The following is a 14,674-nucleotide window of genomic DNA, read 5'->3' as shown; positions in this document are numbered from 1 at the left end:
TTGTCTACTCTGTACAGTTGAAAAGAACACCGAAAGAAAGCAGTTATCCCTGTGCCTCTGAAAATAACCACCTTCAGCAGAAGATGCAGGTGCACAAACCCACCACAGTAGAGTTTCTGGCAGTGGACACTCACTAGTACTAACTTTTCTGTGGCACTATTTTATCTTCAAATGAAACAAACCAACCAAAGAGGCAGCCATGCTGTACAGGGTAAGCTGTCACTTTGCATTTCCTCACTGGTCTCCACAGAAGGCCAGCACTTCCCTTGGGTCAGTGCTGTCTGCAAAGAAGCAATATTTTGCATCATCTTTGTTTTCCATGGGAGTGGCTCAAGTGGTGTGAAATAGACAGGAGCTCTGCCCATTCCTAGGCCTCCTATCCATTTGTTTGGCATATACTTCTCAAGCTGTTGGCAGAGAGTTTTCTCTTTTGCTCTCTTACCAGGGATTATGAGGTTGTGCTAGTGTTAACTTTATCACTAAGGCCAAATCTTGGTTGGAAATGAGGCAGCTTCAGCACAGCAGTGTTTACAGCTCCTGATTTGACCAGAGAGACAAGAATCTTAGAATCACAGAATCAGTCAGGGTTGGAAAGGACCACAAGGATCATCTAGTTCCAAACCCCTTGCCATGGGCAGGGACGCTCTACCCTAGATCAGGGTGGCCACAGCCTCAGCCAGCCTGGCCTTAGACACCTCCAGCCATGGGGCCTCAACCACCTCCCTGGGCAACCCAGTCCAGCCTCTCACCACTCTCATGCTCAACAACTTCCTCCTCAAGTCCAGCCTGAATCTCCCCACCTCCAGTTTTGCTCCATTCCCCCTAGTCCTGTCACTCCCTGAGAGCCTAAAAAGTCCCTCCCCAGCTTTTTTGTAGGCCTCTTTCAGATACAGGAAGGCCACAAGAAGGTCACCTCAGAGCCTCCTCTTCTCCAGACTTTTGCCCAGTACCTATCACATAACCAGAGATGAGCTGAAAGAGTTCTGTGGGAATCCCCAGACTCAACATGTTGCAGCAGGAGAAGTGCTGGACTTGACATACCTCTTCAGTGGCAGCCTTTTTAGCAAGCTGTGTTGAAATCAAGGGTCTTAATCTGCAAAAGAAAGAAGAAATGGTGAACACCAGAAAAGTTACACCGTGCACAAGAGCTTGACACAGATTATTCACCCTCCACAACGTGAAAGGACATTGCTAGTGTTAGATTGTGCAACTGCTTTCTCAAAGATGTAAGATAAAGAGCACAGAGCCACAGACTCCTCAATAATTAATATACATGTTGCCTCATAAATGTCTACTCCAGTTCAGGATAACAACAAAGGAAGCCAGGCAACAAGCACAGTAGCAAAACCTCATCTCAAACTGCAGCCTCAGGCCATCCCAAATGTTTTGGAAATAGATGGCTTTGTCACATATTACAAAAGTCAAAAGGAAACCTATTTTTTGTTTTTGGAAGAACACAGACATGGCAAAACTGAGTCACACTCTGAATTACCCAGCAACACCCTGCAACTGCTCCTGCACTTGCTGATACATGTAGGGTACCGGTAAGATTATACACGCAGGATATCATAACCATCACAGCAAATTCTAACCCCCCAGCTACATAAATCATAGAATCATGATCACAGAATCAACCAGGAAGAGACCTCCAAGATCACCCAGTTCAACCTATCACTCAGCCCTGTCCAATCAACCAGACCATGGCATTAAGTGCCTCACCCAGGCTTTTCTGGAACACCTCCAGGGATGGTGACTCCACCACCTCCCTGGGCAGCCCATTCCAATGCCAATCACTCCATCTGGCAAGAACTTCCTCCTAACACCCAGCCTACACATCCCCCAGTACAACTTGAGGCTGTGTCCCCTTGTTCATCATCAAAAACACGAGGACCCTGCACACCTTGAGTGAGAAAGGACAGAAACTGAACAAACACTTGTTTTAATTCTGTGTCAGATACATAAAAGACCTGCAGATCTGGGCAGACTTCACAGCTAAGTGCTGAATATTGTTCCTTCTGAGAAACATGTCATAGCCTGCTGCCTTACTGCCATGAAAGCTGCTCTCAATCCATCATTTAGTGTAGTTTCTGGTCTTTCCTCTTCATCTAGATGTATCTAGTCACTAAGAGGATGACTTGCTTTCTACTAAAGCATTGCTCAGACAGCTCTTCAAGTATGCCTTTTAACTAAGTCTAGGCAAACAACTTAATGAATACCAATTTATGTCTCCAGAGATGCAGTCTTCTTTGATAAGCAGTATCTTTCCTCTCGTTTTTCTGTTATTCATTCCTCCCTGTTAACACACAGATACTGGTTGTTTTCCTACTTAGTTATTCTAAATCATCACCAGGAGGAGACCAAACCCAGAGCAAGGGAGACTCAGACCATTATGTGGGATGGAGAAGACAATAATAAAATACAAGACTGACTAAGCTCCAAAAAGGTTCAGAAACTGGTGACCTCATTGCTGTCTACAACTAGCTGAAGGGAGGATGTAGCCAGGTGGGGGTTGGTCTCTTCTCCCAGGCAACCAGCAACAGAACAAGGGGACACAGTCTCAAGTTGTGCTAGGGGAAGTATAGGCTGGATGTTAGGAGGAAGTTCTTCCCAGAGAGAGTGATTGGCATTGGAATGGGCTGCCCAGGGAGGTGGTGGAGGCACCGTCCCTGGAGGTGTTCAAGCAAAGCCTGGCTGAGGCACTTAGTGCCATGGTCTGGTTGACTGGATGGAGCTGGGTGATAGGTTGGATTAGATGATCTTGGAGGTCTCTTCCAACCTGGTTGATTGACTTTATGATTCTATGAAATGTTCTGCAAGACTCCAAAGGTTATTTCAACAGAAAAAGCAGTTCAAAGTGTCTCCTCCTTACAGTACATCTAAATAAAAAGAAGCCACACAGTGCTTCAGGAGCTGTATCGCTGAAGGATCCAAGATACATTATTCTGCTAGAGATACTTCCTATCATACCTCCTAATTAGTAAAAGCATTCAAGAAATAGAATCATAGAATCATTCAGGGTTGGAAGGGACCACAAGGATCATCTAGTTCCACATCCCCCTGCCATGGGCAGGGACACCCTACCCTACATCAGGCTGCCCACAGCCTCAGCCAGCCTGGCCTTAAACACCTCCAGCCACGGGGCCCCAAGCACCTCCCTGAGCAACCCATTCCAGTCTCTCACCACTCTCATGCTCAACAACTTCCTCCTCATGTCCAGCCTGAACCTACCCACTCCCAGCTTTGCTCCATTTCCCCTAGTCCTGTCACTCCCTGATAGTCTAAAAAGTCTCTGCCCAGCTTTTTTGTAGGCCCCCTTCAGATCCTGGAAGGCCACAAGAAGGTCACCTGGGAGCCTCCTCTTCTCCAGCCTCAACAGCCCCAACTCTTTCAGTCTGTCCTTGTAGCAGAGCTGCTCCAGCCCTCTGAGCATCCTAGTGGCCCTTCGATGTTCTTGACCCACAGAAACTACTATTTACAAATCCTAGTGGGCTTCTGGTCTTAAAAATAACACATTGGAAGGCAAGGACATGCTCCTCCTTGTGTGCCTGGCCTTCCTCTTCATTATCTAACCTGAATTGGAAAGTTTGCATAGAATCATGAAATTATAAAATGGTTTAGGTTGGAAGGGACCTTTAGAGGCCATTTAGTCCAACCCCCCTGCCATGAGCAGGGACATCTTAAACTGAAGATGCTCAGAGCCTTGTCTAACCTGATTGAAGATCTCCAGGGATGGGGCATCTACCACCTCTTATGGCAACCCTATCTTCATTGTAAAACATTCCTTCCTTGTATCCTAGACCATCTAGCTGCTGTAAATGACTGTTTTCCACATGTCACCTTGTTTAGATGCTTACAAACATACAGATGCAGCAGTGTCAAAAGTTTAGGTAGCTGAAGGATGCTAATTACCAAACAGCTTGTATTTTATTGACAGAGCTGGAAAAAAAAATGCCCAAAATGGTAAGAAATGAAGGGCTTTTATTTGAAACCAGGAGTGGTGATTATTGCAATTAACATCGTACCAAAGATAGCACCTATTTCCTCCTGCTACCAAAAGACAGACCTCCCTGGAGCACCCTGAAATCCCTCTCCTCCCTCCAATTAAAATCAAGCTGGTGAGTAAGACTCACAAGGTAATCAGAAACTGCTGACATTTCTTTTAGAGCAAATTACACATGTGCTCAGACAGCGAGGAAAACAATCACGGCTACAGGAAGCAGAGAGTAAACATTCCAGTTTCATTTTAATTAAAATGCTCTCTTAATGAAGCTAAAAAAGATGCACATTTATGAAAAAACCTATTTGCAAACTTTCATGCAAAACCAAGGAGCCCTTCTATATCATTTTTCAGCAGCCACACTGAAATTAGAGCTGTATTTCTGTTCCACGGTCACTGCTCACAAAGAAGACATCTTCTCTCCGTTACTAGAAAGGCAGTGCTGCCACTCGGTTTGGGTGCCAGTTTCTCTCTCAGCATATTATCTAATGCATACAAAAGCTGGACTCTGCTCCTGCTCTGGCTGTTTGGCACCTGCTGCAGTGCTTATCCGAGGGGGTCACTCGACATGAGGGCTGAGCAGCCCAGCTGCACCTCACTGCTCCGTGCTACCCACAGACATCAGCCATGAGAAATGAAAAAAGACAGAACCATTGCAAAGAGAGACAAAAACTTCCTTCCCCCCTTGAAACAGCATCTTTGATTAAAATGACATAAAAGTTGCATGTTGTAAATATTAATCAAGTGAATTTTCCTTCCCTTGCCTCTTCTTATTCCTATGGAGTAACTGTACAAAACCATTTTGGAAAGTTTTAGAGTGGGGCTTTGGTTTGTCTCTGAAATGCCCCAATGCCCTGACCTCACACCAGAGCAGCTGCTGCCACACCAGTCATATGGAGTAATAAATTACCAGCTGCCATGGCTACAGATACAGGCTCCTTCTGCTGTCTGGCTGCACCACAGAGGGCAGAAAAAAACTCTTCATGGAAGAGAACAACCGCTTTCGAGGTTGATACAAGGTTCAAGTGCTAATGATGAAGAAAGCACCTTGAAAAAAAGGAACTGAAATATCTTATCCAAATTGTAATGTGCATGACTCAAGGTTACCAAGGTACACACATGTACAGACACTACATGTGAAAAATGTCCACTGGGGGTTCGAGGTTATAACAATAATATCCTGCTTTAAGATACGATCCCACATCTCCTAAAGAACCAAAAGTCTCTGCTGAAAATGTAATGTTGGAATTGGCCTTCCTGAGTCTTTCAGTAGTTGTTTGCTATCTATGCTGATTTCTGGTGTGGGCTATTTCCATTACATACTTTGCAAATGAATACAGTACCTTGTTGGGAAGGAGTAAGGAAACAAGCAACTTTCTGAACAGCAAGGTGATCCATAAAAAGGGGAAAAAAGACTTCACACAGCCACATTTCAAACTACTTCAGAAATGATGCAGAGCTGCAAAGGCTCACGTCAGCCAACACACCTAGCACTGAAGCAGATAATCACAGGATCACAGGATGTTAGGGGTTGGAAGGGACCCGAAATCATCAAGTCCAACTCACGTGCCAGAGTAGGACAATACTATCTGACATAGATCACAGAGAAACACATCCAGACAGGTCTTGAAAGTCTCCATAGAAGGAGACCCCACAACCTCTCTGGGAAGCCTGTTCCAGTGCTCTGTGGCCCTTACATAGAATCATAGAATCAACCAGGTTGGAAGAGACCTCCAAGATCATCCAGTCCAACCTAGCACCCAGCCTTATCCAGTCAACTAGACCATGGCACTAAGTTCCTTATCCAGGCTTTTCTTGAATACCTCCAGTGATGGTGACTCCTCTACCTCCCTGGGCAACCCATTCCAATGGCAAACCACTCTCTCTGTGAAGAACTTCCTCCTGAGTTCCCCCTTGTGTTGTGGCAGAACCTCTTTTGCTGCAATTTACACCCAGTGCTGCTTGTCCTATCACAGAGAGCAAGTGAGAGGAGCCTATTCCCCACCTCCTGGCCAGCCTTCAGATACTTAAGGCTGACATTTTCACACCAAAACCCAATGACACAGAACCCAGCATCAGAGAATGCTCCCTGCTGAATCCACACTGCTCTTGGTTGAGACGTGCATGACAGCATAGAATCATAGAATCATAGAATCAAGCAGGTTGGAAGAGACCTCCAAGATCATCCAGTCCAACCTAGCACCCAGCCCTAACCAATTAACTAGACCATAGCACTAAGTGCCTCAGCCAGTCTTTTCTTGAAGACCCCCAGGGACAGTGCCTCCACCACCTCCCTGGGCAGCCCATTCCAATGGGAAATCACTCTCTCTATGAAGAACTTCTTCCTAATATCCAGCCTATACCTACCCTGGCACAACTTGAATAGGTTCTGTCCTCCAGCTTAACAATTTAAAAGAAGATTCAGCTCCTGACAGGGCTGAAGATCACACAGTGAACTTTCAAAGTGAGTAATTCTCTGAAAAACAAGCTGGCTGTGACAAACAACTGTTTTTATTTTGATTATTATTAAATAACAAATGATTACACATCAGAGAACATCACACAGAAAGAGCACCGCGAGGTAGGTAATGAAACCACCTCACTTGCATCCAGCTGCTCACCCACCAAAAAGATCATGGCACCATAAAAATCTCCTCGGTTCAATCCTGCAAGTAATTTAGAAACTCACCCAAAGCTCTGTTCCTAACTGAATTTTAATTTGATCCATCCAAGTGGGGAACATCTTATTGCCGCTTACCAGCCACACTAATTTTGTATGTGGACGACCTCGGAATACACAATGGAAAGCAGAGACACAACGGAGCCCACAGCCACAAGCCTGCAGTGTAATCAGGCAGGTACCTAACAGAAATGCCCATAAAAGCTACATGTGCAGACCACAGACCTTTCACACGTGTGCCACTTCAGTGACACGAAAAGAAGTGAGTCAGGAAGAGACTGGTCAGATCCTCCACACTGGCCAAGATCCTCCTCCCACCTGAGGCCAGATGGTCTTGCCTCTGGAGGTCAGTTTACCAGACAGCTGCATGAGAAGTAAATGAATATAAATGTTTACCCCAGCTAAGAGTGCCTTTTAATTAGGTACCATCAATGTTACCCTTACTGGAAAGCTGGGAATTACCTCTCTGCAGGGATTTAATGCTCCTGCTGGAAATACAACCGCATCAGGAGAGAGTGACCCATCATTCTGACATTAGGTCAGGAGAAAGAGGTGACCCTCCTGGACTCAAACCAATACTCTTTTCCAGAAGGTGAAACAGCTCATGTCTGTGACCCTAGAGCACTTTGGGTTTTGCACATCCAGCTGCAGATCCCACAGTCTTTTACATCTGCTTCTGGCTGAGAGTTGGGTGCTCACAAGAGCTGTTCCCATTCCTAGAGAGGAAATTGAGACGTGGCCAAAGTCATCGCTGGTCATGACATCAATGAACAGCTGCAGGATGCCTAGAGGACAAGGGCTGGGATGTAAGGGTGCAGTGTGCACACCAGAAGAAGTCCAGATACAACCACAGACAGCATCATCTTCTGCAGAGAGATAAAGCATCTCTGACATACCTTGAAACTGCACAGATCTGAACAGAAGGTAGGCAGGTATTCTTGGGCTTCCTGAAGGTGCCCTTTGCCCAGCTCACCACCAGTACAGAGGCCTCAAGGAGTTTTCCTGAATGACTCTCCCCAGTGGTAGGTCTGCCCAAACAGTGACCAAAAGACACCCACTGAAGGGCACATCCACACAGCAATCAGCTCATGCTTGGCAAAGTTCCTTGGAGCTGGCTAACCCCAGTACTGCCAGCTGTATAAATGTGCCTGACAGAGCAGCAGCCAGTGGCTGAATCCTTCTACATGCTACCAGAGACCCGGGCAGCAAGATTCAGATGTGTTGAGCAGTGTTTGCTCAGCTAGCTACTTCCAATGCGACTCCAACACACCTGCACGAACTCTACTAACTACCCCAACACACTTTGTGTTTTCCTCCTGTTTCCAAGCAAGCAACACTACAGAAAGACATTTCAAGCAGACAAAAAAAGCAAAGCTGAAATGACAACAAAAACTAGACTGAAATGAGAAATTGTTCCCACTTCTGATTCCCACTCAGTTCCCTTTCATGCTGGATCAGAGGAGCTTCACTTTCATCAGCACAGCATCAGACAACGCAGCAGTGAGAACATCTTCAGCGTTAATGAGATTGGCCTCTTCTAGCTACTGCCCAGGCTTAAGTATCTAGGGAATAAAGCTCACAGGAGTAAACCAGCAAAAAAACAGAGCCTCTCTGACTCACCAAAGAATATATTTATCAGCAAGGAACTAAGCACTGACATCAGACACTGATAGGCTTTTGAAAAGCACAACTTTGTGAATGCACAGTGAACTAAACACCTGTTTGGGCTTTTGCAGAGAGGGCCTAGATACCACAATATTGCATAGAATCATAGCATCAACCAGGTTGGAAGAGACCTCCAAGATCATCCAGGCCAACCTAGCACCCAGCCCTAGACAGTCAACTAGACCATGGCACTGAGTGCCTCATCCAAGCTTTTGTTTCAACACCTCCAGGGATGGTGACTCTACCACCTCCCTGGGCAGCCCATTCCAATGCCAATCACTCTCTCTGACAACAACTTCCTCCTAACATCCAGCCTATACCTCCCTCGGCACAACTTGAGACTGTGTCCCCTTGTTCTACTGCTGGTTGCCTGGCAGAAGAGACCAACCCCCACCTGGCTACAATGTCCCCTCAGGTAGTTGTAGACAGCAATGAGGTCACCCCTGAGCCTCCTCTTCTCCAGACTAAACACCCCCAGCTCCCTCAGCCTCTCCTCATAGGGTTTGTGTTCCAGGCCCCTCACCAGCTTTGTCACTCTTCTCTGGGCACCTTCCAGCACCTCAACATCTCTCCTGAATTGAGGAGCCCAGAACTGGACACACTCAAGGTGTGGCCTGACCAGTGTTGAGTACAGGAGAAGAATAACCTCCCTCATCCCACTGGCCACACTATTCTTGATCCAGGCCAGGATGCCATTGGCTCTCTTGGCCACCTGGGCACACTGCTGGCTCATCTTTAGCTACCATCTATCAGCACCCCCAGGTCCCTTTCTGCCTGGCTGCTCTCCAGCCACTCTGTCCCCAGCCTGTAGCACTGCTTGGGGTTGTTGTGGCCAAAATGCAGAACTCTGCACTTGGCCTTGTTCAATCTCATCCCATTGGTCTCTGCCCACCCATCCAGCCTGGCAAGGTCCCTCTGTAGGTCTCTCCTACCTTCCAACAGATCCACACCTGCTCCTAGCTTGGTATCATCTGCAAACTTACTGATGCTGGACTCAATCCCCTGGTCCAGATCATCAGTAAAGACATTGAACAGGACTGGGCCCAGCACTGATGCTTGTCTTCAGTAACCCAACTCAGAGTGAGCAATAGGTTTTCACACAGCTGCAGCACACATTCCTCAATTAGATGCTGTAAAATAGCAACTTGCTGTTCTTTGCTGCTGATTCTCAACTGCAAAAACTAAAAAGAATGAAATCTAAAGCCACCTTATTGGGATCAAATGAAATTATGCCACTGCAGCAGATCTAAAACAATCTCAGCACATATCTGCCTCTAAAGGAAATTGCTGCAGACCATGGGAAATTACAATTGCTGCAGGACAAGAAAGGCTGACTGATCTAATATTTCTGTTCAACACACCTTCTTCCTGAGTTTGTCAATAAAGATACTGATGAGCTCATCTCTCCAAGGCTCAGGAAAATATCAGTTGAAAATATGTTATTCCTATTACTGTGGAAATTTCTCCAGATGAAATGATGGCAGCAAGGCAAATCCACATCTTGCTGGGAAAACCTACTTGAAGTAAGGAAGCTGTGAAGCATTCTAATGGAGGTAAATGAGTAATCACAACGGTCTCAGTTAAGCAAGTCCAATGATGGTGTCCCTTTTAAAACATGGGAGTGAGACAACTCATGTGATAACAACCCAAAGAGGTCTCACTACCTTGTAGCATGGTTTTTCAAATGGTAACATTGCCAAATCTTACCAAGATCCAGAGAAGGGCCACAAGGATGAGCAGAGGGCTGGAGCAGCTCTGCTATGAGGACAGACTAAAAGAGTTGGGGCTGTTCAGTCTGGGGAAGAGGAGGCTCCCAGGTGACCTTCTTGTGGCCTTCCAGTGTCTGAAGGGGACCTACAAAAATGCTGGGGAGGGACCTTTTAGGCTACTGGGGAGTGACAGGACCAGGGGAAATGGAGCAAAGCTGGAGGTGGGGAGATTCAGACTGGACTTGAGGAGGAAGTTGTTCATCATGAGAGTGGTGAGAGCCTGGAATGAGTTGCCCAGGGAGGTGGTTGAGGCCCCATGCCTGGAGGTGTCTAAGGCCAGGCTGGATGAGGCTGTGGGCAGCCTGATCTATGGTAGAGTGCCCTTTCCCATGGCAGGGGAGTTGGAACTAGATGATCCTTGTGGTCCCTTCCAACCCTGACTGATTCCATGATTCTTAATGAATCTGTTGTGGTGCACAGCACCATTATCAGCAGGCAGGGCAAATCCAATCATGATTTTAAAGTTACTTGTAACTATAGCTAACATAAATGAAATATCAAAAGTTAAATGCAAACATTACCATCTGAACATCTCAAAAGTTAAATGCAAACATTACCATCTGAACATCTCAAAAGTTAAATGCAAACATTACCATCTGAATAGAAAGACAGTTGCACTGAAGAGTTCTCAGCAGTACCTCTGCTGTCTCTGTTTCTGGTACAAACATATTTCTCTAGACTCATGGCAAGGAGGATTACAGACATTTTCTTTTAGACAGGTGTTTTGATCAATCTCAACCTCATAAAAACAGCTAATGAGGCAAAGGATGAAAAGGAAAACATCTTTGTAACCTGTAGCCCACCGAGACTATTATACCCAAAGGTGATGGCAGATTTATGGCTACATCTTCCCTGTTGACATGACAAGGACAAAAGTCACGCTGGGCAAAACACAAACTTGCCTCTTCCACCACCTTTGTTACCATATGCCATAGTGCAAACTAAGTTTCTCTCATCTGATTATGCAGCTAAAAACTAATACTTCAAAATTCAGGTAACTATAGATGCATATAAGTAATCTATCAAGGAATAAAGATGGATGACAGACTTTTCCCCACCCTTGTGTCTGGCCTATTATACATTAAAGAGCAATTTCACTGCCAGCCATCTGGAAATCAATGTATCCCAAGCTTTATTTTATGATTACCAACATTCCCTCTCATAACTCATTTCTAATTATAAGCAATAAATCATTCCTTCTTGCTTGTAATTTATAACAGCCAATTAGGGCAAACCTCTTATTTAAATAGCAAATCTAGGTATAAAACATCATCTGTTTTGCGGTGTGCACGGAACATCTAATCAGCCAAATGGCAGGATGAGGATTTTATGTGGCTTTTGTAGCCACCAAGGAGATCCATGTGGAAGAACCTGCTCCTCCCTGTGCCCCTGGTACACTAGGACTTTTCAGAACTGAACGCACAGGTCTCATCTGTCTGAGTTAAACACAGTCTCAAGTTGTGCCAGGGGAGGTATAGGCTGGATGGTATGAGGAAGTTCTTCACAGAGAGAGTGATTGGCATTGGAATGGGCTGCCCAGGGAGGTGGTGGTGTCACCATCCCTGGAGCTATTTAAGAAAAGCCTGGACAAGGCACTTAGTGCCATGGTCTAGTTGACTGGATAGGGCTGGGCGATAGGTTGGATTGGATGATGTTGGAGGTCTCTTCCATCCTGGTTAATTCTATGACATATAGAGACATATAAGCCAGGACATAACTCAGGGAAGTCTGGTGTCAAGGAAATTAAAATCATAGAATCAGACAGGGTTGCAAGGGACCACAAGGATCATCTAGTTCCAATCCCCCTGCCATGGGCAGGGACACCCTACCCTAGAGCAGCCTGGCCACAGCCTCAGCCAGCCTGGCCTTAAACACCTCCAGCCATGGGACCTCAAGCACCTCCCTGAGCAACCCATTCCAGGCTCTCACCACTCTCATGCTCAACAACTTCCTCCCCACCTCCAGGCTGAATCTCCCCACTCCCAGCTTTGCTCCATTCCCCCCAGTCCTGTCACTACCTGATAGCCTAAAAAGTCCCTGCCCAGCATTTTTGTAGGCTCCCTTCAGATACTGGAAGGCCACAAGAAGGTCACATGAGAGCCTCCACTTCTGCAGACTGAACAGCCCCAACTCTTTCAGTCTGTCCTCATAGCAGAGCTGCTCCAGCCCTCTGAGCATCCTCCTGGCCCTTCTCTGGACATGCTCCAGCATCTCCACATCCCTCTTGGAATAGAGGCTCCAGAACTGGCTCCAGTATTGACTCCAGGTGGGGTCTCAGCAGAGTGGAGGGGGAGAATCACCTCCCTCAGCCTGCTGGTCACACTTCTGCTGCAGCCCAGGCTCTGGTTGTTCCTCCAGGCTGCAAGTGCACACTGATGGCTCATGCTAATAAAGAGGCTGTAACAGGAGAAGCTGTAGGTTCATCTAGTAAGATGTTCTGGATGTTTCTGAATTCATTTTTAGGAACAGTGAAATAATGCAGCTCTAAATTTAACACTTTAAAACCAACTGAAGTAGCTTTTCCTGTGCCTGGATTTGAATTCAAGAAATGGGCTGTCCTCCTATCCCCAAGCAAAAGGACACCAGCACCCAGCACCCAGCACCCAGGCATTGCTTGCCACCCCTTGTCATATGTGAAGTTTTGCAGGTACTAGCCTACAACACAGCACTTGCTTGTCTCACTCCTCTTCATCCTTCAAGGCCAGGAGAATATTAAGCAGAACAAAGCAGTGAAACAGTCTACCAAGAAAAGGTGTCACCAAATAAATCCAGATTGTTCCTTCAGGGAGAAATCTTTGATGATGGTTTCCTATGACAACTCTTACCAGCAGAGGAACAGCAAAGCAATGTAATGGAGGATGGTCTGAACACAGGGTGGGTTCAGAAGCACTGGCAAGGACATGGATAAGTATTTACTCATATTTGTTCTTCAGTGTAGGTCTGAATAACAGGCATGTGAGTGCAAACAGAAGAGAGAGGTTTCTTAGAAATAAACAGCTCTGCTGGGATTTGTCTGTTAAAAAAACCCAACCCTCACTCTTGTCAGAAAAGTATTTGATACCATTTTGGATACAGAATTTATTACATGAGAAACTAATCTCAGGAACGTGAAAGTGGTTCCCACTGAGATTTTATATGGTCATCACACAGCTCAAGTCTGTTCCAGCTTCACATTGTGTCATCTGGTAAACGTTTACAGTAGGAATCAAGGGAACTAGATTTGGAAAAAGTCCATCACAACTGACCTGAATCTGATCTGACCTGAATAACCAAACCAAACACCAAGTTAAAAACCGCCTAGACAGAAGCAAGGAGAGGGAATTCATCAGCTGCAGGAGCTGCCTCTTGATTTTCCTTTCCTCAGCCACACAGGAAGATTATGCACCCCACCTTTTCCTTCCTTAAGAGCAGTGGTGACAGGCATATGAGAATCTCTTTGTACCAAGGCCAAATGCAGTAGTGCTGCAGGCTCCACTGTGTTTTCTCTCCTTTTCAGACACCATTCACTCCTGAGAGAGCAACATAGAATCACAGAATCAAGGTTGGAAGAGATCTCTAGATCATCCAGTCCAACCTAGCACCCAACCCTAACCAATCAACTAGACCATGGCACTAAGTGCCTCAGCCAGGCTTTTCTTCAACACCTCCAGGGATGGTGACTCCACCATCTCCCTGGGCAGCCCATTCCAATGCCAATCACTCTCTCTGCCAACAACTTCCTCCTAACATCCAGCCTAGACCTCCCCTGCCACAACTTGAGACTGTGTCCCCTTATGTTGCTGGTTGCCTGGCAGAAGAGACCAACCCCCACCTGGCTACATCCTCCCTTCAGGTAGTTGTAGACAGCCATGTGGTCACCCCTGAGCCTCCTCTTCTCCAGGCTAAATAACCCCAGCTCCCTCAGCCTTTCCTTACAGGGCTGTGTTCCAGGCCTCTTACCAGCTTTGTCACCCTAATACAATACATTGTTCAATTTATTTTTGTTATTTTTCATAAAGTAAAACATCTTTTGTTAGAACACCTGCAAGCAGGGGAAAAAAGATAGCAAGTAAATAAGAAAATCAAAGAGAACACCTTGAAAGGGCAGCAGTGACCACATCAGTACCTTCTGTGCTTGCCTTTGCCATACATCTACCCAGAGTCACACCAGAGACTGGCCACAGCCAGCATGATGCTTAGTGCTCAATGTTTCATCAACCACCCAGGTGCAGATGGTAAGGCTTACAGCCACACCAGCCCACCTTACAACTCTGTGTCACATCTACAATCTGCCTCATCACTAAGGTTTGCCTGTGTTGCTGCTTCAGAATCTAAGAGTGTTATGCTGCCAGAATCACCTTACTCCTAAGCAACCAAGCTGAAGATGATTCCTTTCCAGTGAGGGTGGTGAGACACTGGAACAGGTTGCCCAGGGAGGTTGTGGATGCTCCCTCCCTGGACATGTTCAAGGCCAGGTTTGATGAGGCTTTGAGCAACCTGTTCTAGTGGGAGGTGTCCTTGCCTATGGCAGGGGGTTGGAACTAGACAATCTTTGAGGTCTCTTCCAACCTAAACCATTCTATG

At 46.2% G+C, this 14,674-nt stretch overlaps 1 protein-coding gene across 13 annotated transcripts in view; it reads right to left on the bottom strand.

Moving 5' to 3' along the window:
* The window catches only part of BRF1 (BRF1 RNA polymerase III transcription initiation factor subunit), a 481,847-nt gene that overhangs the window by 241,829 nt on the left and 225,344 nt on the right, over window positions 1-14,674 (bottom strand). For 3 of the 13 annotated variants that reach the window (XM_064159323.1, XM_064159396.1, XM_064159819.1), the window contains one exon: window positions 1,042-1,093. The exons of the other annotated variants lie outside the window; for them this stretch is intronic. In XM_064159323.1, the coding sequence (XP_064015393.1) occupies window positions 1,042-1,093 (52 nt within the window). The remainder of the gene's footprint in view (window positions 1-1,041; window positions 1,094-14,674) is intronic. 13 annotated transcript variants of the gene reach the window in all.

The sequence above is a fragment of the Pogoniulus pusillus genome, chromosome 1 (assembly GCF_015220805.1).
Source record: "Pogoniulus pusillus isolate bPogPus1 chromosome 1, bPogPus1.pri, whole genome shotgun sequence".
Lineage (NCBI taxonomy): Eukaryota > Metazoa > Chordata > Aves > Piciformes > Lybiidae > Pogoniulus > Pogoniulus pusillus.
This window is presented reverse-complemented; position numbering and strand designations above follow the sequence as displayed.